Source organism: Lipotes vexillifer, unplaced genomic scaffold, assembly GCF_000442215.2.
Source record: "Lipotes vexillifer unplaced genomic scaffold, Lipotes_vexillifer_v1.1 scaffold71, whole genome shotgun sequence".
In the NCBI taxonomy this organism is placed as follows: Eukaryota; Metazoa; Chordata; class Mammalia; order Artiodactyla; family Lipotidae; genus Lipotes; species Lipotes vexillifer.
Genome location: NW_006793703.1, coordinates 4144762 through 4169426, shown reverse-complemented (window position 1 = coordinate 4169426; position 24665 = coordinate 4144762). Strand labels below are relative to the sequence as shown.

Sequence of the window (24665 nt, the reverse complement as noted above, 5' to 3'; positions counted from 1 at the left end):
CTGGCACACCACCCACTAATGTGGCCTTGAAAATCAGTGAAGGGGTTAATTGAACTTTGCCCTAAAGACAATACGATGTCATTGGAAGACTTTTAGGTAGAGGAAAACATATCAGAATTCTCTGGGGGGTTGAGCTAGAGAATTGATTGGAGGAGGGTATGGAGAGCTGTCCAGCAGGAAGGAGGAGTTAGGAAGCTGCCTAGTAATTCAGGTAAGATGACATTTCCTCGGTGTCATGATACACTAGGTCATCACAGATCTCATTTAACATGACTGTTGAAGCACCTAATATGCCCATTCTCCTCTGAAAATGGAGCACGCTGCATGGGGGGTGGTGGGGGGCTGAGGGGTGAGGGACAGAGACCTATAATCAGGCACCCTGGGTGTAATACCTGATTCTGCCAATTTCTAGTTGCATAAGCCTGAGCAATGGGGAGCATACATTTGAGGGGTAGAGTAAAAAGCACAGAGACAGGCATGCAAAGTGCTTAGCACGACATCCGTCATGTAAAAACCAGGGCTTAATAACCACTAGCTGTTTTTAAAATTATTCTTATTATTATTACCTTTCCTCACTCCACTCTGGAAATGCCCTGACCCTTGGCTTATTATAATGTACACATGCAGCAAATTACAGAATGAGGGAGTTGAGAGAGCTCTGAGGTATCTTATTCAATCTCCTAATTCTAGTCGTGAGAAAATAAAGGGGGTGAAAAAAAATCAAGCGACTTGTTTGGGGTCAGCAACACCGACCTGAAATTCTTCCCTGGTCTGGTTCTCTCATTGCCTGTCCATGTATTGAATACGTATGGATTTTGGTTACTACACTTAGCCTTCAGTATAAATCTTTCTCGTGTTTGTTGACAGCAGTGATTCTTGCGTGAAAATTCCTAATTTGGAAAACTATCTGTCTCACACACTTTGTTGCACAGCATTCAAACCTCATAGAGCTTTCAGTAACCTTAGAAACAAAAACAAGAGACCGGTGGACAATTAAATCTGCAGAGACGGCAAGCTTGGCTTTGTGTCGGCAGTGGGGTCCGCAGAGGTTGGAAGCCTCTCCTCGAGCGGGCCCTTCCTTTCCTTTCCGTTCTGCCGCGGCAGCGCCCAGCGCTCACGTCCTCACTTTGCCTCCTGGATTCTCTCAGTCTTTCTGCTTCGCTGAGGGGCCTGTGATCTGATTCAATCTATGAACAGCTGTTTAGGAAGATCTTTCTATGTGTAAGGAAGGCTCTGGGCTGGGGGATTCAGGGATGAAAGGGTCCCAGCCCCTCGCCCTGCGAGACGAGGTAGGCGCTTCGCCTGCATCTTAAACTGGACCTCCTCCTCATCCCTTAATTTACCCTGCTCACGAATTCTCTCCCAGGTTCGCCCCGACCACGCGCCCGCTGCATTCCCCCCGAGGTTTCCCACGTAGGGAGGCTTCTGCCAGGCTCCGGCTCTGCACGGTCCGGTAGCGGCGGTGGGGAGAATGCCGCCCCGGACATCAGGCATCAGGGGACGGGGACCAAGGTGGGCGCTACCGCTCCCGGGCCGGCTGCCTGGGCAGGGCACCTCTCCCCTCCCGGTCTCCACTTCCTCGTGTCTTAACCGGGGTGCGGCACGCTGTCCTCCGAATTTCCCTCCGGAGCTCTCCTCTCTTGCTGCCAGTGTCCGCGCGCCCCCAGCCCAGAGCCTCCTCATCACCTTTCCTCTGTCCATCTCTCCGGCGACCCGACGCCTCAGGGCAGAGTTCAGTTTCGGCCCTGGCCGGTGCCCCCGATTTAGGAAGAGGCCAGGGGGGCGGGAGGGCGCGGGTTTGCAGCGGGGAGGGAGGGGCAGGCGGAGGGAGGTGGCCTCTGATTGGTCGGGGAGGGGGAGTGGAGGCACGGAGTTTCCCACAATGCCCCGGTGCGGGGCCGCCGCGGATGGATGCTGCGGGAAGGGGCTGCCATTTGCCGCCCCTGCCAGCGGCGCGCAGACCTGTTCGCTCTCCGGCGGTGGCGGCCGCCGTCAGCGCTGTTCGTCTGCCCGGCTTCTGCAGCGGCGCCGCCTCGGCTCCCTCCGCGGCCGCCGGAGCGGTCGCCATGAACCCCAGCTCCTCGGCGGCAGAGGAGAAGGGGGCAACGGGCGGCAGCAGCAGCAGCGGAAGCGGCGCCGGGAGCTGCTGCCTGGGCGCCGAAGGCGGTGTGGACCCGAGGGGCGCGGGGGCAGCGGCGGCGGCTGGGGCCGCTGACCTGGAAGAGCCCGGGGCCGCCGGCCCGAAAGAGAAGGACGAGGCGCTGGAGGAGAAGCTGCGGAACTTAACTTTCCGGAAGCAGGTCTCTTACAGGTAGGAACGCGAGCCCGGCAGCCGGGAGGCAGGTGCCGCCGCGGGGCGCGAGACCCGCTCTGCGCGCCCGAAAGGCGCTTCCTCGGACTTGGGGGCACCTGGCGCCCTCTCTCTCTCTCTCTGCCTCCCTCCCTCTCTCTCTTTCCTTCTCCCTCCCCCTTCTGGGCTATGTGTTCACTTCTCATCCCATCCTTCTGGGCTGGAGGGAAGCTCCCCCCCCCGGAACTGGAGAGAAGACTGGGTCCCTGAGGTCAGAACAACAACAGTAAAAATGCGTGTGTGTGTGTGTGTGTGTGTGTGTGTGTGGGAGCGGGGTGCACACACACATATGCCAGGTTTTCTTGAGAGAAGTCCTCAAAGTTGTCCCTACGCCAGGGTCATCTTCAACCACTCCCCCTACCTTGCCGATTTTACTGGGTGAACCTTTGGCACTAACTTGATACTTGAGATCACGGACAGGCAGAAAAGAACAGCGTTCTATCCTGAAGAGAAATCCTTATGGAAGTTGAACCTGCATTGAAATATTCCATTAAGGAAGAGTCGTTGTGAATCTGTGTCTGTAGATACGCAACTGGTTCCGGAGGGTCACACGTACACGTGGTCTCTCCCTCTCTCCTGGGTGTGCCCAGAAGGACGACTTGGGAAGCCTGCTGGCAAGCAAGGGGTGGGGGAGAGAATGGGGCCGTGCTTGCCCCTAGGATGGGTGTATTTACAAGACAAGGACAGTGTGGGGTAAATGGCCACCGAATGATGCCAAAAGACTACCCCAAATTGTGTCAGGATTCACGAATGAGAAATGAGGATCCAGTAGGTTCTCTCCTCCCCCCTGCCTCCCACCTTAAGGCAAGAATAAAGATATTGATAGATTTGGAGAGTTTTGGAGACCCTTACTGCTTGTTAATTTTAAAAGTTGAGGTGATAAACCATCATAGAATTACAAAGATGTGCACTTCCTTGGCCTTGGAGTATTTCTTGAAAAGGGGTCAGCAAAAGCATCCTTATGACCCTCCTCATTTTAAGTTAGCAGTCCTTTCCAGAAGTGCTTATAAAGTTTTAAGCCTGTCACACCATGTGGTGTTATGTAAGCAAAAGCAGATGACAGAGGTGTGTGGGTTTGTGAGGGTGTGTGTTGTATTTCTGGGAGCATGTGTGTGAATCACCGGGATCCCCATTGGCATTGCCTGGACTGGAGGCCCCGGTCACTAGGGCATGTGCTCTGTGTCTCAGTGTTGGCTCCTGACGACTCCGAAACGGCCTTCCTGGGGAGGGTGTTACTCCCTCATCCCCCATGTGCATTTTGTTCACTGTGCATTGAGGGAGTTTCCCACCTGACTTGCTCTTTTAGTTACTCATGTAGATCAGGACGAAATGGATCTTTCTCTTTATATTTTTGGTTTCCAAAAATAGACACGTGTTGGAGAGTGAGGTGGCTCTAGGGAGGGATGCTAGGACACAGGCAATTCTACTTCTTAGCTATGATGGCCTGTCTGGCCCTTAGGGGACCAGGGGCTACGTTCAGCCTAATTTAGGAACTGCGAGTTGGAAGGGACGGTTGATAATGCAGAGCACATTGTGGGTCTGGGCTCCTGGGCCCAGAATTGTTCCTGTGTCGTTGGTATTCATCATCGTGACACCTCACTGGGTAGGGCTACAAAGCCAGAGTTTGCAAGGGAAATCATTTCAGCTCGCTTCTTGGCAGGGGTCATTCCCTGAGCCTCTCTCTTGGAAATTAGTACTCTGTGAGGCCACGGCTTTCTGGGTTGCATGCTCACACATGCATGTGTAAGGGTGTGCACACACAAACGTAGACAACGTCCCAGAGACGTGGTGTTTTTCTAGCAAAAGGATAACACCACATCTGCCTTACAATCCACAGAGGTGGATCCCACTTTGTGAACATCATTTCCTTTTAAATAAAGCTTTACAGTCCCCAATTCAGGAAGGCTCCTGCAACAGCATCACCTCAGGTGGATGGTTAAAAATGCCCACCACCCCACACTTACAAAATCAAACGCTCTGTGGGTAGGAATTTTTAACAGTCTCCTCAGGCAATGCATAAGCACACTAATATCAGGATTGCTGCTCTGCTCCTTTTTTCCAAAGGCTGAACAATTGATCTTTGAACTCATAAGCCATGTCCAGCCAAACAAGGCCAGGCAGTCCCAAAGTCAGAGGAAAGACAGCAGAAGGTAGGTATTTCATCTGGCACGTGTTTGTCCTGGGTAACCTGGAGAGTGTCTCCATTTTGATGATGATGATGATTTTTTTAGCGTCATGGTGAATGGCCTACCCATTCACCAGGGCAGCCATTTATGTTGGACTCAGATGTAGCTGGGCCTGGCCATTTCGCTGGTGGGTTAAGGAATGGTCTGAACGAAAAGAGCAGCTTTGGCTGGAGCTGGGCATTGGCTTCTCAGTGAGGACCACATCCCCTCACTTCTGGGGGGCACCTGAGGATGGCTTCTGGTGGAAGTTGATGGAGAGGGGTCAGGAAGACCTCACAGAATGGAATCTAAGTGAAGGGGTTGAGTTAGGGCGTGAAGTATGGCTGCTGTGTAAGGGGGATCATTTGAGGTGGGGAAGAAGAGATCTGCAGGTGGTCAAAAAATTCTTTTGAAGAACACGGGTATTCGCGGAATGACACTTGACAGGAGAGAAGGGGGCTGGGGGAGATGGTGTGCGTGCGCGCGCGTGTGTGGGGGTCTCATCTGCTCCTTCTGTTGCTAAGGAACATATAAGCTAGGGTTTAAAAATAAATGAGGAGTGGGTGGGCATATGCAATGACTCCTGTCTTTTTAGGAACCAGAGCCCTTTACAGAAAACCTTTAAATAACCATTTCTGGAGGCAGATTATTCATTTTGCTCGACTTTTACTTTGTTAAGTAAAATAAACTCCTTTATATACCCCTCGATTTCCCCTCATTATCTTCTCTTTCTTTTTTGGGGAACCATTTTTCTCATGAGAATTTTTCCTTTATTTCAGGTTCTGCTCCCCTAGAGCAAATAGTCTCCGTAGGTTGTAAAGCTGGAGGCTTTAGAAGGCAGTGCAAGTGAGCTGGTACTTTTCTCTTAAAATTACTACTTCCGTTTTCTTTGCAAATTATGGGGCTGCAACAGATACATATGTGCCGGTGACTATGTAACGTGTAGGAACTGTTTTTTTTTAACCACTGTAAGAATTCCCGTTAAAGTCAGTAAAATTTTTAAAAAATCATTTAGAAACATGCAGGGGAGGGGAAGGAGAAGGTAGCCGATGTTCACTGTCTTCTGTGTACAGGCACTGTGCTAAGTATTCTTGCATGTTATATCTTATTTACTATTCAGTGACAGTTTTATGATGTGATTATGGTTATTTCCATTTTATAAACAAATGGACCTGAGGCTTAGACCTTGGGTAAGAGGCAGCTTTAAACCCAGATCTGACTCTAAATGACATTCTCTTTACACCCCATCATGCTTCCCTAACCATTCACTTCTGGCTCGAACTCTTCCCTTGGGTATCTGTGTTTGCATGTGTGCGTGCAGCGTAAGCTATTCTTTTACCTCTTCCGTAATATATCACAGGTCATTATTGATTATCTCTTGTATACTTTATTCTTTGGACCGTGTCCCTTTGGCCATATAATTTTAAGTAACTCCTCTACTCTTTCTGAGATAGAAATGAATATAAATTCATGATCACCAGAAAATATATTGCTTTTGCTTCTGAGAACGAGACCACCTACATGACACCTGCCATCTCTGTGAAGATACCCAGGTTAGAATTTTATACGCCTTTTAATAAAAACTACACAGGAGTTGTGTAGGTGAACCTAGATCTAGTGAGGAGCTGGCCTGTCTGTACCTCTTTGAGCAGCACAGAATAAATGTTGAAGTGTGATTTTGTTTGTAAGGAGGACTGGACAGTTACCATGACTTATGAGATAGTAATGCCTGTGCTTCAGTTTCTCTACTTATAAACCAGGATGGTAATACCAGACCTTCCTGAAAGGGAGTTTTTGGTATGAGATAAAAGTAGCAGCAAGGAGCTTTTAACTTCTTAGATTATGCTGCAAGGTAAAAAAGGGTGTATCATTCTTTACAGGTTGATAAGAACAAAGTATTTCCGTTTTGAGTATTATCCTGCAACACAAGATTGTGATTTTTAGGAAAGCCTATTGGAATGTTGAAAGCCAAGTAGGAGAGCATGGACATTGTTCTTCCTTGCATGAGAATCAATATTGTATGGGGGGCAGTTTTCTTTTCCTGAATATCAGTATGAAGCATCCTCCTTTGTAAATACTTTTATTTTATTTTTAAAATTTTTTGTCTGCTCTTCACACATTTGTTTGATATTTAGAGACTTCAGGATCAGATAAAAACCTTCGTTCTAGATTCTCCACCTACTGCCCCTGGACTAGAGTTTCCTCTCTGTGAATGGGAGTTGAGTTGAGGAAAGAAGATAGGTTCTCTTGTCCAAGCCTGCCTGGAATAGTGCTTCTGGAAGACAGAACTGCGGGCTGGAGATGAGAAGTGCTGGAGGCCACCCCCTCCCTGGGTGAAACCATATCTCTGGATGGGGAGCAAGGTGGAAAGGGAGCCCTGCCTTCTTGGTGGCATGTGCCTGGGGAAGACCTTCCTTCACCCTGAGCTGGGGAAAAGGAGGTTTTTAAAAGTTTGGTTTTTGGAGGTGTCAGAGCAGCCATTTCTTACTAGGCACTCTGATCTAAAGTGCTGGATGTGAGGCCTCTGCATGAAGCACCTTGTGAACAAGTGAAACTAGACAAAGCACAAAGGAAAAAAAAAACAAAAAGCAAGCTGCAAACCCTCTGAAAAAAATGCCTCTGCACCTCTAGCTCTTGTGGAGGTTGGCATCTTCAGTGGAGTCTCCTATTGCAGGGGGACCTTCAAGATGGCGGAGGAGTAAGACGTAGAGAACACCTTCCTACCCACAAATACATCAAAAATACATCTACATGTGGAACAGCTCCTACAGAACAGCTACTGAACATTGGCAGAAGACCTCAGACTTCCCAAAAGGCAAGAAAATCCCCACATACCTGGCCATGTGGCTGATAGGGTCTTGGTGCTCCAGCTGGGTGTCAGGCCTGAGCCTCTGACGTGGGACAGCTGAGTTCAGGACACTGGTCCACCAGAGACCTCCCTGCCCCACATAATAACAGTTGGTGAGAGCTCTCCCAGAGATCCCTGTCTCAACGCTAACACCCAGCTCCACCCCATGGCCAGCAAGCTCCAGTGCTGGATGGCCCATGCCAAACAACTAGCAAGACAGAAACACAACCCCACCCATTAGCAAAGAGGCTGCCTAAAATCATACGAAGTTCACAGACACCCCAAAACACACCACCAGATGTGGCACTGTCCACCAGAAAGACAACATCCAGCCCCACCCACCAGAACACAGGCACCAGTCCCCTCCACCAGGAAGCCTATACAAGCCACTGAACCAACCTCACCCACTGGGGTCAGACACCAAAAACAATGGGAACTACGAATCTGCAGCCTGTGAAAAGGAGACCCCAAACACAGTAAGTTAAACAAAATGAGAAGACAGAGAAATATGCAGCAGATGAAAGAGCAAGGTAAAAACCCACCAGACCAAACAAATGAAGAGGAAATAGGCAGTCTACCTGAAAATGAATTCTGAGTAATGATAGTAAAGATGATCCAAAATCTTGGAAATAGAATGGAGAAAATACAAGAAATGTTTAACAAGGACCTAGAAGAACTAAAGAGCAAACAAACAATGATGAACAATACAATAAATGAAATTAAAAATTCTCTAGGGGTTCCCTGGTGGTGCAGTGGTTGAGAGTCTGCCTGCCGATGTGGGGGACACGGGTTCGTGCCCCAGTCTGGGAAGATCCCACATGCTGCAGAGTGGCTGGGCCCGTGAGCCATGGCCTCTGAGCCTGCGTGTCCGGAGCCTGTGCTCTGCAATGGGAGAGGCCACAAGAGTGAGAGGCCCGCGTACCGAAAAAAAAAAAAAATCTCTAGAAGGAATCAATAGCAGAATAACTGAGGCAGAAGAACAGGTAAGTGACCTGGAAGACAAAATAGTGGAAATAACTACTGCAGAGCAGAATAAAGAAAAAAGAATGAAAAGACTTGAGGACAGTCTCAGAGACCTCTGGGACAACATTAAATGTACCATCATTCGAATTATAAGGGTCCCAGAAGAAGAGGAGAAAAAGGAAGGGTCTGAGAAAATATTTGCAGAGATTATAGTTGAAAACTTCCCTAACGTGGGAAAGGAAATAGTCAATCAAGTCCAGGAAGCACGGAGAGTCCTATACAGGATAAATCCAAGGATAAACATGCCAAGACACATATTAATCAAACTATCAAAATGAAATACAAAGAAAATATATTAAAAGCAGCAAGGGAAAAGCAACAAATAACATACAAGGGAACCCCCATAAGGTTAACAGCCGATCTTTCAGCAGAAACTCTGCAAGCCAGAAGGGAGTGGCAGGACATATTTAAAGTGATGAAAAGGAAAAACCTACAGCCAAGATTACACTACCCAGCAAGGATCTCATTCAGATTTGACAGAGAAATTAAAACCTTTACAGACAAGCAAAAGTTAAGAGAATTCAACACCACCAAACCAGCTTTATAGCAAACGCTAAATTAGGAACTTCTCTAGGCAGGAAATACAAGAGAAGGAAAAGACCTACAAAAACAAACCCAAAACAATTAAGAAAATGGTAATAGGAACATACGTATCGATAACAACCTTAAATGTAAATGGATTAAATGCTCCAACCAAAATACATAGATTGGCTGAATGGATACAAAAACAAGACCCATACATAAGCTGTCTACAAGAGACCCACTTCAGACCTAGAGACACATACAGACTGAAAGTGAGGGGATGGAAAAAGATATTCCATGCAAATGGAAATCAAAAGAAAGCTGGAGTAGCAATTCTATATCAGACAAAATAGACTTTAAAATAAAGACTATTACAGGAGACAAAGAAGGACACTAATGATCAAGAGATCAATCCAAGAAGGAGATATAACAATTGTAAATATTTATGCACCCAACATAGGAGCACCTCAATACATAAGGCAAATGCTAACAGCCATAAAAGGGGAAATCGACAGTAACACAATAATAGTAGGGGACTTTAACACCCCACTTTTACCAATGGACAGACCATCCAAAATGAAAGTAAGTAAGGAAGTATAAGGTTTAAATGACACATTAGACAAGATGGACTTAATTGATATTTATAGGGACATTCCATCCAAAAACAACAGAATACACTTTCTTCTCAAGTGCTCATGGAACATTCTCCAGGATAGACCATATCTTGGGTCACAAATGAAGCCTGTGTAAATTTAAGAAATTGAAATCGTATCAAGTATCTTTTCCGACCACAACGTTATGAGACTAGATATCAATTATAGGACAAAAAAATGTAAAAAATACATAGAGGCTAAACAATACACTACTAAATAACCAAGAGATCACTGAAGAAATCAAAGAGGAAATAAAAAAATACCTAGAAACAAATGGCATTGAAAACACAATGACCCAAAACCTATGGGATGCAGCAAAAGCCCTTCTAAGAGGGAAGTTTATAGGAACACAATCCTACCTCTAGAAGCAAGAACAATCTCAAATAAATAACCTAACCTTACACCTAAAGCAATTAGAGAAAGAAGAAGAAGAACAACAAGAACCCCACAGTTAGCAGAAGGAGAGAAATCATAAAGATCAGATCAGAAATAAATGAAAAAGGAATGAAGGAAACGATAGCAGAGATCAATAAAACTAAAAGCTGGTTCTTTGAGAAGATAAACAAAAGTGATAAACCATTAGCCAGACTCATCAAGAAAAAAAGGGAGAAGACTCAAATCAACAAAATTAGAAATGAAAAAGGAGAAGTAACACATGCCACTGCAGAAATACAAAGGATCTGGAGACATTACTGTAAGCAACTATATGCCAATAAAATGGACAACCTGGAAGAAATGGACAAATTCTTAGAAAAGCACAACCTTCCAAGACTGAACAGGAAGAAATAGAAAATATAAACAGACCAGTTACAAGCACTGAAATTGAAGCTGTGTTTAAAAATCTTCCAAGAAACAAAAGCCCAAGACCAGATGGCTTCACAGGTGAATTCTATCAAACATTTAGAGCAGAGCTAACACCCATCCTCTCAAACTCTTCCAAAATATAGCAGAGGGAGGAACACTCCCAAACTCATTCTACAAGGCCACCATCACCCTGATACCAAAACCAGACAAAGATGTCACAAAAAAAGAAAACTACAGACCAATATCACTGATGAACATAGATGCAAAAATCCTCAACAAAATACTAGCAAACAGAATCCAACAGCACATTAAAAGGATCATACACCATGATCAAGTGGGGTTTATCCCACGAATGCAAGGATTCTTTAATATATGCAAATCAATCATATGATACACTATATTAACCAACTGAAGGAGAAAAACCATATGATGATCTCAGTAGATGCAGAAAAAGCTTTTGACAAAATTCAACACACATTTATCATAAAAACTCTCCAGAAAGGAGGCATATAGGGAACCTACCTCAACATAATAAAGACCATATATGATAAACCCACAGCCAACATCATTCTCAGTGGTGAAAAACTGACACCAATTCCTCTAAGATCAGGAACAAGACAAGGCTGCCCATTCTCACCACTATTATTCAACATCTTTTTGGAAGTTTTAGCCACAGCAATCAGAGAAGAAAGAGAAATAAAAAGGAATCCAAATCGGAAAAGAAGTAAAGCTGTCACTGTTTGCAGATGACATGATACTATACGTAGAGAATCCTAAAGATGCTACCAGAAAACTACTAGAGCTAATCAGTGAATTTGGTAAAGTAGCAGGATACAAAATTAATGCACAGAAATCTCTGGCATTCCTATACACTAATGATGAAAAATCTGAAAGTGAAATCAAGAAAACACTCCCATTTACCATTGCAACAAAAAGAATAAAATACCTAGGAATAAACCTACCTAAGGAGACAAAAGACCTGTATGCAGAAAACTATAAGACATTGATGAAAGAAATTAAAGATGATACAAACAGATGGAGAGATATACCATGTTCTTGGATTGGAAGAATCAACATTGTGAAAATGACTCTACTACCCCAAGCAATCTACAGATTCAATGCAATCCCTATCAAACTACCAATGACATTTTTCACAGAACTAGAACAAAAAATTTCACAATCTGTATGGAAACACAAAAGTCCCCGAATAGCCAAAGCAATCTTGAGAAAGAAAAATGGAGCTGGAGGAATCAGGCTCCCTGACTTCAGACTATACTACAAAGCTACAGTAATCAAGACAGTATGGTACTGGCACAAAAAGATAACTATAGATCAATGGAACAGGATAGAAAGCCCAGAGATAAACCCATGCACATATGGTGACCTTATCTTTTGTAAACGAGGCAAGGATATAAAATGGAGAAAAGACAGTTTCTTCAATAAGTGTTGCTGGGAAAACTGGACAGGTACATGTAAAAGAATGAAATTAGAACACTCTCTAACACCATACACAAAAATAAGCTCAAAATGGATTAAAGACCTAAATGTAAGGCCAGAAACTATCAAACTCTTAGAGGAAAACACAGGCAGAACACTCTATGACATAATCACAGCAAGATCCTTTGTGACCCACCTCCTAGAGAAATGGAAATAAAAACAAAAATAAACAAATGGGACCTAATGCAACTTAAAAGCTTTTGCACAGTAAAGGAAACCATAAACAAGACCAAAAGACAACCCTCAGAATGGGAGAAAATATTTGCAGATGTAGCAAGTGACAAAGGATTAATCTCCAAAATATACAAGCAGCTCATGCAGGTCAATATCAAAAAGTAAACAACCCAATCCAAAAATGGGTTGAAGACCTACATAGACATTTCTCCATAGAAGATATACAGATTGCCAACAAACCTATGAAAGCATGCTCAACATCACTAATTATTAGAGAAACGCAAATCAAAACTACAATGAGGTATCACCTCACACCAGTCAGAATGGCCATCATCAAAAAGTCTACAAACAACAAATGCTGGAGAGGGTGTGGAGAAAAGGTAACCCACTTGCATTGTTGGTGGGAATGTAAATGGAGGTTCCTTAAAAAACTACAAATAGAACTACCATATGACCCAGCAATCCCAGTACTGGGCATATACCCTGAGAAAACCATAATTCAAAAAGAGTCATGTACCACAATGTTCATTGCAGCACTATTTACAATAGCCAGGACATGGAAGCAACCTTAGTGCCCATCAACAGTTGAATGGATAAAGAAGATGTGGCACATATATACAATGGAATATTTCTCAGCCATAAAAAGAAATGAAATTGAGTTATCTGCAGTAAAGTGGATGGACCTAGAGTCTGTCATACAGAGTGAAGTAAGTCAGAAAGAGAAAAACAAATACTGTATTTGAATACACATATGAATGGAATCTAAAAAAAAAAAAAAATGGTTCTGATGAACCTAGGGGCAGGACAGGAATAAAGATGCAGATGTAGAGAATGGACTTGAGGACACGGGGAGGGGGAAGGCTAAGTTGGGACAAAGTGAGAGAGTGGCATGGACATATATACACTACCAAATGTGAAATAGATAACTAATGAGAAGCAGCCACATAGCACAGGGAGATCAGCTCGGTGCTTTGTGACCACATAGAGGGGTGGGATAGGGAGGGTGGGAGGGAGACGCAAGAGGGAGGGGATATGGGGATATATGTATACGTATTGCTGATTCACTTTGTTATAAAGCAGAAACTAACACACCACTGTAAAGCAATTGTACTCCAATAAAGATGTTAAAAAAAACCCCAAAACTTGGTTCCAGTTTCCTGTTTCCTTCCTTAATAATTACTTAGGACTTGGCTAAGTGTACACTTCCTCCATCAAGACACACCCCAGGCAAGATTGCACTCGAACTACTGTCCAGAGTCCTTAATCTGCTCTAATTGATCTTTTAGAGGCTCGGTTTTCACATGGGAGAGTGACAGCACTGTGTCCTGTGGCATCAAGGGATGATGAAGTTGATGGGAGCTTTGTTGGTGTTCATTTCTGCTGTGGCAACAGCAGCATTGCCTCATAGGGTCAGATTCAGTTAGACAGGAACTAGCTCTTTGGAACTCTACTTTCTAATCTGAGAAAATGAGGACTCCTAGTGAGGGCCCAGGCTAGCTGCACCTTCCATGCTTTTCTGGACTGGGATCTGGGATACACATTCCTTACCCAACCTTGAGGTGTCCTTGAAGTGGGTTCAGAAGCACTCACTCTGAGACCAGAAACATGTGGAAGGACCGTTGCCTACATGTTGGGCTGTGACATTTGCTTTCTTATACAGTGTTATATTATTTGCAACATTGATCCTAATTATTTTTTCTGAGACCCTGTAACTGTCGTTTTAGGACAGTAGTTACTGCATTAATGGTGGTATATGAATGGATAGCTCGGGAAAGAAGGTAAGGAGCAAAGAAAAATCTAAGTTGTGGGCTTCCCTGGTGGCGCAGTGGTTGGGAGTCCGCCTGCCGATGCAGGGGACACGGGTTCGTGCCCCGGTCTGGGAAGATCCTACATGCCGCGGAGCGGCTGGGCCCGTGAGCCATGGCCGCTGGGCCTGCGCATCCGGAGCCTGTGCTCTGCAAAGTGGGGGGCCACAACAGTGAGAGGCCCATGTACTGAAAAAAAAAAAAAATCTAAGTTGTTAGGCTTTTTATGTTTCTTTGAAGTTGAATTTGCTTGGAATCACTATAAAAATGGGCAAATTTCAAACTGTTGGAAGTGGTTGGAATTGTTTGAACTGGCTGGAATGTTGGGCCTGTTACAAGGCATAACAAACGCTTGCAGTATAGAAGATTAAAGAAAGAAAAATGCCAAGTTAGGTCTGTTTGCACATAACGCTCCCATAACTCATCCCTGGCTTGTTCATCTGGCAAACTCCTCCTTAGGCTTGAACTCAAAAGGGTCCACTTTTTGAGGTGGTTGGTTCTCTCCTGTCCTCACATGATGCTTTTAAACAGCTGTGTTAGGACTGAATTGTAATTTTATCTCCTGGGACTTAGACTAGGATTTGAACCTGGCACGTTCTAGCGGATCTTGGGAATGTTATGTCACCCCTTTGAGGCTCACGTGGTAATAGTAATACCTCTCTTAGAGGTTTGTTAGAATTAAATGAGTTACTTTAGGTAGAGAACTCGGCACAGTGCCTTGCACAGAGTTAACTTTAAATGTCGTATGCTTCCCTGCTAAGTTGTTAGCTCCTTTGAGGACAAAAATTGCACCTTATCATTTGAATCTCTGAATCCTGTTCTTATTACTCAGTAGGTGTTGGATAAATATTTATTGAATGAATGAATTTAATTGCCTTCTTTAAATAAACTACTATGTTATTCGTTCCCTGTCCATCTCAGCTGTGATTTTTCCTTTTTACTCAGAGAAAGGTCTGCCTTTTTCTCATTTACACTTTGTCCAACTGCCCAGGACTGTTTCTGTTCACAACTTCCTGTGTGAGTACCTGCACCAACCATTTGGCCAGCTGTTGGAGGCTGGAGGGGGTGGCAGAATCTCTTGCTTAACCAGCTATTTGCAGCTTGTCAAAGAAAAGGCCTTAATTTGCCTTCTGAGTAGCACTAATTAGCTCTCCAGCTCTCTGTCTGTCTCATCCCTTTCCAAGGGGCATCATTGATTTTCTCCTCAGGGAATGTTCTGTTGACTTGTCCTTCTGTGAGTAGAACTTAGAATGTGCAGAAAGATGGCTGCCCTGTGTTCCCGGAATCTGCCCTGACCGTGGTCCAGCCACCCCGAGGTTACCCCCGTGACTTCTGTTCCGTATTGTTACTTCACTCATTCTCTCCTTCCAACTCACCTGACTGACTGCTGTGGAAAAGTTATTTTAGGGAGAATTCCTCAGTCAACTTCGTGACTCTAAACTAAACCTTTGTTTTGTTTTTAACTTGTTTAATAACGAAGTCTTTGAAAATGTGCCAGCTACTTTTTATTCACGTAACATATAAAGCACCTGAAGAATGGCTGATGAATTTCCTGACATCCGTAGGGTTCAGAGAGGTGGCATGAGCACTGTTTGGGTAATTTTAGAAAAAATCAACCCATCAGGGCTGTGTGTATTGGCTGAGGGAGGGAGCTGTGATTGGGTAGGGGTGGGAAGCAGGCTCTTTGCAGATTAATTTTAATGTTTTTTCCTTCCAGCCCTGAGGTTTTGTGAGCCTTTGAAATGGAGCAACTACCGTTTTTGAAAGGCAGCGGCTTTTAGAGGGGGACTTGGAGAGTTCTTGGGCCTAACGTCCATGAGTTTTGCTCAAGTGGAGAATGGCCTTCAGACTTTCAGTCTCATAAATAAGGAAACAATTCTAAGTTAAGCTATAATATTAATGGTCTGGCTTTTGTTGGATGGAGGGGGAAGCATTCAAAGCTTAAAACAGTAATAATTAAACCATGATCAATCTTACCGTTCTTACCCTTCAATTCTATGAGAGGCAGAGTAGAGTAGTGGCTAAGAACCCCGGCTCTGGAGCCCTACCTCTTGGGCTCAGTTCTCCACCTCTGCCTGCTGTGGGACCATGGGCAAGTTACTTAGCGCCTCTGTGCCTTAGTTTCCCTGTCTAATGGTAATGACAATAGTACCTACCTTGTATGATTGTTTGAAGGTTGACACTGATAATGCTCCCTGTCACAAAGTAAGTGCTGTGAGTGTGTTTGTTAGGGTGGTGTCATCCGTACTTAAGCCCAGTTAAGGAGCAGATTTCGTTATTTTATTCTTTCTTTTTTCTTTTTTTATAAATTTATTTATTATTTTTGGCTACGTCGGGTCTTTGTTGCTGCGTGTGGGCTTTCTCTAGTCGCGGTGAGCGGGGGCTACTCTTCGTTGTGGTGCACGGGCTTCTCATTGTGGTGGCTTCTCTTGCTGTGGAGCACGGGCTCTAGGGGCATGGACTTCAGTAGTTGTGGCACATGGGCTCGGTAGTTGTGGCTCACAGGCTTAGTTGTTCCGCGGCATGTGGGGTCGTCCCAGATCAGGGCTCGACCCCGTGTCTCCTGCACTGGCAGGTGGATTCTTAACCACTGCGCCACCAGGGAACTCCCCGTTTTTTTAATCTTCAAAATATTGAACATTCATCAAATGTCGGTAGCTAGTGATAAAATTATTCAGATTATATGAAAATGAAATAGATACACACTTAGGAAATTTAATTTACAGGCTTGGCATTCATGAAGGTATAGAATATGTACTTTTCCTTTCACAGTTTACTAAAAACTAGTTCACTCGTACTAGAGGATGTGAAGAGGAGAAAAGCTCCTTCCGAGTGCTCTGGAAATCAGATCAGGCAGAAGGCCAAGGTCGCAGAAGACAGGCACAGTGAGCGGAGGAATCTGGGAGCAGCGGCCCACAGCCCAGATGGTCGGCTGGGAGCAGGAAGCCAGACGTGGAGGGCTGAGGAACAGGGGTCTCAGAGCTTCCCAGTGTCAGGAATAGACAAGTAGATAAAGCCAGAGGTACTAGAAATAGAGTTGTCACCAGGGACCCCAGGAAAGAGGTTATTTGTCTTCTGGCCTGGCTGGATGATGTCTTCTTTGTATGTGCAGACAATGGCTGGCTGCAGTGTCCTGGCAATCAGAGAAAAAAGCTCCCAGATGCTACCTGTCCTGGATTATTTCAGAAATGGAAGGCTCAGCATCCTGGGATGTGCTGTCGGTTATCTCAGCCAGACCAAACAACATATTTTATTTTTTTTAATTTTAGAAGATTATTCAATATTTGTTGAGCAAATAAAACTGGCTCAGGACTATGAAGTAAACATTGAAGAAGTGAATCCATTTTTTTTTTCTTCAAAAGGCAAAGATAGGGCAGTTTGGTTGCTTTTGTGTATCATGTAGATCTTCGGGAAATAGCCAGAAAATAGACTTCTTGCAAGGTCCAAAGAACATTTTAAAATGTGTCATTCCTTTGTACATAAGATGTCAAAATTCTACGGAAAAATTAATTTTTGTTTTAAAAACACTTGAAAGCAATTTGTTTAAAGATTTAAAAAAAAAAGGAGCTTTACGGAAGCTTAACTGGAAGCAGTTGGAAAGGGTTCCGTGTATCACTTGGAGACAAACTTCTGGAAAATTCTTCAAATTGAAAGGACTTTGTTCTTATCATTGTACTATGTACATGACAGGGTTTCAGGCAATCTCTCAGACAGAGAGCACTTCCTTTAGAGGTTTTTAAGAAGACAGCCTGATTTAAAACAGTTTCTTCCTTTTAAATTGGCCCCCTCTCAATCAGTAAGCTGTAGTGTATTTTTGTTTCTCTCCAGTGGAAGCACCGTCTTCAGTACCTGAAGTTAGACAGGAAGCAGAAGAACCTTGAACCCCTAAAGCTGCAGAGCATGGTCTTCCTGGGCAGAGTGAACACCCACGGGGCCACCTACCTTCCCAATGCACCCTCCTTTTCCTCCCAGCGACTAAAAAGCAACAGACATCACTGTTCTCACCCTTCCCAGTAGCCACTGGTAGACTGTTCCCTGAGACTGCAAAGACAGCCTGTGTACTTCCAAAGTTCTTTTGAAGTGCAGCTAAGAGAAGGAAAAAGCTTTTCTTGGTTCAAACTGGACTGCAAGTATTAATTTACTTACCTACTTACTTGTGTGAATATTAATTAGTACAAGTTACTGATTTTATGAAATGCCTAGTCTGTGTCGAGAGCTGTTAAACATTTTATATATAGTATTTCATTTAACCCTCAATTGAGTAGGAACTATTATTATTTCCATTTTACAGATAAGGACATTAGGGCTTAGACTTTAAGTAACTTGCCTGAGGTCACAAAGCCAGTTAAATGGCAGAGTTTAATTTATTTGCTTATTGCCTCCCTAATACAGTTTTTCACTTTGGTTCTTCTTTAGCCTTTTCCATTTCCTGTGTGCAAATAGCCATATTTCTACCATCTAGTAGTTTATTAGACCAAAATCCCTTGAGAGGAGAGAGCTGTATGTTTCATCGTAGTGGGCCCAGGCAGTCCTGACACAGGACAGAGAGAAAGGTTGATTGGCTTTACAAGAAAACAAGAATTCCTTCCCTGTTCAAGCATAGACTCAGCTCTGTGAATAGCTACATGCTCCTGGCAATTGTAAGGAGGCCAAGACTGAGCTTTCCTTGGTGGTTCTTTTTAAAACTATATGAATTTTCCATTGTATGAATGGGGGAATAAATCTAGTTTTCTGGGGCCAGGAAATGATTTGCAGGGATTATAGCCTGGTACTCACGGATTCCAATTCCACCTCCAGTACAAGACCTTATGAGTTCTTGTAACCAGAGTGGAACTTGAAGGGAGGTAGGTAACAATTCAGTGACTTGGGGTCCAGTAAAGAAGTTAGGAACAATTTATGTGCACTTTGTGTGGCTGAAATGGCATAGTAGGTACTTTTTTTTTTTTTTTTTAATATTCTAAGAAGAGTTGAGTCTTTCTCCTTTAACTGAAGGGCCTATTCAGGCTTCAGGTACTTGGAATATAAGTTTTTCCATAACAGCATGTTTTAGAATTCATAAATATATTCGTGTGTGTAGTTATAGACACCTAGAAAGTTCCAAAGGATCATTTAAAAAACCTGAGTCATTCTTTCACATTTGAAGAAAACCTTCAGAATTTCTTAGCAAAATAAATCTCTAGTTCAAAAATAAACGTCAAAGCTATTTAAAGATTAAAACAGAAGCTTTCTATGAGCCAGTGCAGAATTATAACAGAATCTAAGGGAATTTATTTTTTTAAAGAAAACAGATTTCTTAAATTGTTAATACTGACTAAATTTAGGTACTTATAATAAAAATGTGTTTGGTGCTTTTAGAACTTTACCATTTATAAATTGCTTTCACATAACTGATCTAATTTTACCCTCAAAACAGGTAGAGTGGTAGAGCAGGTGTTGTTTTCATAGACCATGTACAGTACAGGAAACAGCCATGACCACTAAGTGCCTGCCCCAAAGTCACATGCCAGTGACGGGGCATTGCCAGGCTTAGTCTAGTTTTTGGGCTTGAAGTCCCATGTTCCCTTCACTTCAGTGCCCTGCCTCCTTGCACTGCTCTTTGGAAAGAGAGTTCTCAACATTTCCGTTCTGTTAATTTTGCTTACTTGAACTTATCTCAGTTGTTCATCACGATGAACAAAGTTGGAATCCACCACTGGCTGGCATACCAGGCCCATATCGCATTGACGAGGATGATGACCTAATTATCATCCTCATGACTCTTTCTGTTTACATGCAAACCGTACAGTGACACCACCATCATGATGGTAGATGTTTAGTACTCCTCCTACAGGGGGGGAAAAAAAAGAAGATAGAGAACTATTCAGGCTCTTCCTTTGCATTAGTTGCTCAACAGCAGCCATTTCACTGTAAAGGAGATTCGGCTCAAGGAATGACATAGGTATTCCCAGAATAGCATTTCATTTTTATAGCAACTGCATTTCATGTCTCCATATAGCATATGCTCCTGTGGCTCAGTGATTTTGGGAGAAGAAATAGGTGCCTCAACACATTTGTTGAATATATGGAGAAAATTCAATATAGCTGATCACCTAATAGCCACACTCCCATGTTCTGTGACTAAGAGTGAGCAGCAATTTTAAGGATTTGGAAGCACTGCTGAACAGGTATGTTTTTTGAGGCCATATCAGACGTGAACCAGTAACATCTTGATGGAATACTCTGGATAGTTGTGAATTCTGTTTTTTGAAGTAATGTGGCATAAGGCAAAATTTGGTTGCAGCCAAGGAGTTGGACTGTGGCCAAGATTTCATTGTATTGAGATTTTGCAGGCAACTCAAGGCTCTTACAATGAAGACAAAAGTCAAACGATAGGTTTTCGTTGCTTTAAACTTTTCAGTATTTTCTAAATTTTCCACAATTGCCGTTTATTCCATTTGTAATAAGAATAAATGTTTTTAATAAAAACATAAAAAATGAAGGCAAAAGAAAGTACTGTATAAGGCTAGCACAAGTCGTGGAGTTTATCAGGAAGCAGGGTCGGGGTATTAGAGGGAAATACGTATTTAATGTCCCTATAAGTGTGTGTGTAAAAGGGGAGATGTCAGAGTACAAAGCTGGCAGATGATCTTTTTTTTTTAGTTGCACTGTCATTAATTTTTTTTTTTTTTGTGGTACGCGGGCCTCTCACTGTTGTGGCCTCTCCCGTTGCGGAGCACAGGCTCCGGACGCGCAGGCTCAGCGGCCACGGCTCACGGGCCCAGCCGCTCCGCAGCATGTGGGATCCTCCTGGACCGGGGCACGAACCCGTGTCCCCTGCACCGGCAGGCGGACTCTCAACCACTGTGCCAGCAGGGGAGCCCTGTCATTAATTTTGAAGGCTGCATGATCCGCGTGTGGAAGCTCAGGGTCCTGCCTTTCCAGGCATTTCTGCCATCTCTGTTCTAGCTTAGACAGACTGTGGTGAAACTTGTATGTATCTAGACAAGTATCTTGTCTCCAGAGAGCAAACTGTTGTTTTCTAAGAGTGCACTGCACACCATCACCCCTTAGTCCCTCTCTCCAGGCCATTTGGGAGAAAATACCTCTTTCCGGGAGCAGATGGGATGCTTGGAAACTGGTCTTTAACTTCCAGTAAATTACCCTCCCATTTATGGCAAAGTACCCCTTCCAGGAACTAGAAGTCATCTTCGGAAGAAATAATACATGGATGAACGTTGTTCACAAATGGTGAACGGTTATTCCCACTGAGGTGTTGGGTTCTGTAGCATGGCTGTTTTCAGCATCTCTCCAGCAATTAGTGCTTCTCATATATTTCATTGTGTGCTTTTTACAATCACTCAAAACAGCTTTGGTGAAGCGTCTCTGGCGTTATAGGAGCCCATTATCCACATGGGAAAATCAAGTCAAGAAGGACTGGGGGGGAGAGGAGTAAAATAATTGACTTCCTGGCCTGGTATGAAACCATAGAGAAGCAAGATGCTAAGTGTCTCTCAGAAAAAGCGTATCTGGAAGGTGCTCAGTGGAGTACTCTCAGCATTATTAATGGTAATACCAATAATAATAACGACATTTATGAGGCCTTCCTATGTGTGCCGGGAACTGTGCTGAGTGCTTTACATATAATATTTCTGTTAATTCTTACAACAGCCTTATGAGGTAGGTGTGATTGCTATTTAGTTTTACAGAAGAGGAAACAGGCACAGAGTAACATCTCAGGGCCTCACAGATAGCGAGCTTTGGGGCCAGGATTCGAATGCCAAAAGAACTCTCTGGCTAGTGCCCTTAAGCATTACTCTGGGCCGTACGCTCGTATAAAAGTATAAATATACCCTGTTTTCCTTTTGGGAATTACCTCTACCCTGTTGTGTGCAGTCTTGTGGGATTGTACATCACGGTGCCTGGCTCTGTACCGTGGAAGGTAGTGAGGTCTTTGGGGGTTGTTGTAGGCGGCTCCTCTCACCACCCTTATTCCTCCTTAAGGCATGAGACGTGAGCTTGGACACCGGACTCTTTTGGACTTGGCCTCTTAGAGGACTGTCAAAGGAAGTGCCAGTTTGTTCATTTCCATTAGCAGTGCCCCGGTAGGGCAGTTCCTGCTGCCCTGGTTCCTGTCCTTTCCAAGCATGGATGACCAGCCTTTCTACTGAACTGTGAACCATCCAACATCTTTCCAATGAAGTTCCTTTCTGTTTAAGTTAACCAGGGTTGGTTTCTATTTTTTGCAACTAAAAATACAAAACTAAAAAACCTGATAAAATATCTTTGCAGGGCTTCCCTGGTGGCACAGTGGTTGAGAGTCTGCCTGCCGATGCAGGGGACGCGGGTTTGTGCCCCGGTCCGGGAGGATCCCACATGCCGCGGAGCAGCTGGGCCCGTGAGCCATGGCCACTGAGCCTGCGCGTCCAGAGCCTGTGCTCTGCAACGGGAGAGGCCACGGCAGTGAGAGGCCTGCGGTCTGCAAAAAAAAAAAAAAATCTTTGCAGAAATGTCCACCAGCCTCTCCTGGTGACTGTCTTCCATGCCAGGAGTTCTTGGCTGCATTAGAGAGATCCTGTTGGTTAGATCTAATTGTTAGAAAGTGTTGTTATAGAAAAAAACTAAAGTATTACCATTTCTTGTATATTTAGCATGAATTAGGTACTTTGTGCCTCCGTTTTTGTTGTTCTCTTATTTAATTATCCAAACTTTCTGAGTTAGTTACTTATATTATACAGACAAGGACACTGAATCTTACAGAGGGGAAACAATTTGTTTCAAGTCAAAGAGGTATTAATTGGTGGAGTCAGGATTCAGACTCATTTCTAGGTCACCCAAAGCTCACATTTTTTCCTATTATACCATGCTGTCTCCATACTGAGTCCAAAATGGACTCCTTTACTTCTTACCTACTGGTATTACAGTTTCACTTCTGGGGGATATTCAGGATAACCCTCTTTCTTTTTCTTTCTTTTAAAAATTTATTTATTTATTTATTTTTGGCTGCATTGGGTCTTCATTACTGAGTGCAGGCTTTCTCTAGTTGCTGCGAGCGGGGGCTACTCTTCATTGAGGTGCGCGGGCTTCTCATTGTGGTGGCTTCTCTTGTTGCGGAGCATGGGCTCTAGGCCCACAGGCTTCAATAGTTCCATGTGTGGGCTCAATAGTTGTGGCACGCTGACTCTAGGGTGTGTGGGCTTCAGTAGTTGTGGCTCGCGGGCTCTAGAACGCAGGCTTAGTATTTGTGGTGCACGAGCTTAGTTTCTCTGTGGCATGTAGGATCTTCCCAGACCAGGGCTCGAGCCCGTGTCCCCTGCATTGGCAGACGGATTCTTAACCAGGGAATTCCCCTCCTTCTTTTTCTATATGATAGGTCTTCAAATATTTGAAGCCAGGTATCACATTTTTCTTTAGCCCTCTTCTCTGGACTAAACCATCTCCACTTTTATTCTTCACTTATCTCTTATCTAAAGGTGATTTTGAATCACCTTCCCTTTTCTGGCTATTCCTAATTTGAGAGCATACTAGTTTATCCATATATGGCCTTCTTTATAAGAACTGAGCAGTAAACTAAAAATGTGGTCTAACCAGGTCCATAGCGCATATGATATCTTTGTTAGAATTGGAAACAGATCTCAAGTCTAGGTGGACAAATGAACAAAAATAAAAATCCTCCCTTACTTCCAAGCTCTGTCAGCCCAAGAGCTAGGATTTGGCATATGGTGGGTGGCACTTAGGCTGGATTTCAGTCTCCACCTGACCCTTGTCTGGATGCTCTAGTGCAATACACCATCTGCACAAGTGTAGGTATGGCTCTGGGGGACTTAGTTCCCTTGCTGTGGCCACTGGTTGCCATGAGTATATGGATTTGCATGGGTGCAGGCCAATTGCTGTAAAACTCATTCCAAAAGCCAAATTTCCAGGCTGCCAATTCAACAAATTACTGATGACATTTCCATAGTTTTGCTTAGTTTGCAGACATTTCACTTAAGATTCGTCATTTCAGTTTGGCTAAATGTTTATTTGGCATGTTTTATGTTTACTTTAGACATCAAACACTTCTAGAATGTTCAAGATTCCTCCTCCTTCCCTCCCTTTATTTCTCTCTTCTTTCCTAAATAAGAAAGGGAAAGCTCTCTCTCAACTACTATTTACTATTATCTCTGTTTTTCAGACTTATGCCTGTCCTGACCTCCCCTGGACCCTACTGATGATAGAGAAATGCCTGTGGTCAGCTCTTCTAAAACTGACTTAAGCTATTTGTCTGAGAGGTTTGGGTGAACTTTCTTTTAGTGAGTTGACACAGAGCTGATAAAGAAATCCATCTGGGGGCTTCCCTGGTGGTGCAGTGGTTGAGAGTCCGCCTGCTGATGCAGGGGACCCAGGTTCGTGCCCTGGTCCGGGAAGATCCCACATGCCGCAGAGCGGCTGGGCCTGTGAGCCATGGCCGCTGAGCCTGTGTGTCCGGAGCCTGTGCTCCACAACGGGAGAGGCCACAGCAGTGAGAGGCCCGCATACCGGAAAAATAAAAAAAAAAGAAATCCATCTGTACTTTGGCTAAGCCTATATTTGGTGGTCAAAAAGATTACTTATTTTGTCCAGAGGAGAGCATTTTACTGTTCCAGGTAGGGCTGTCCAATATGGTGGACACGAGCCACATGTGCCTCTCAAGAGCAGTTAAATACATTAAATTTGAAATCCAGTTCCTCAGTCACACTCCCTACACATTAACTGCTTAATTGCCATGGGTGCTAGTAGCCACCCTATTGAACAGCACAGGTGTAGACCATTTTCATCACTGCAGAAAGTTCTACTGAATGGTGCTGCTTTGAAGGATTAGTGTCAAGG

The 24665-nt window shown here is 44.0% G+C and overlaps 1 protein-coding gene across 1 annotated transcript in view; it reads left to right on the top strand.

Annotated features, from left to right (window-relative positions):
- The first annotated feature begins 1907 nt into the window (after nt 1-1907).
- The window catches only part of DGKI (diacylglycerol kinase iota), a 467563-nt gene continuing 444805 nt past the window's right edge, over nt 1908-24665 (top strand). The window contains 1 exon segment of the mRNA XM_007466658.1: nt 1908-2311. Within this exon segment, the coding sequence (XP_007466720.1) occupies nt 1908-2311 (404 nt within the window).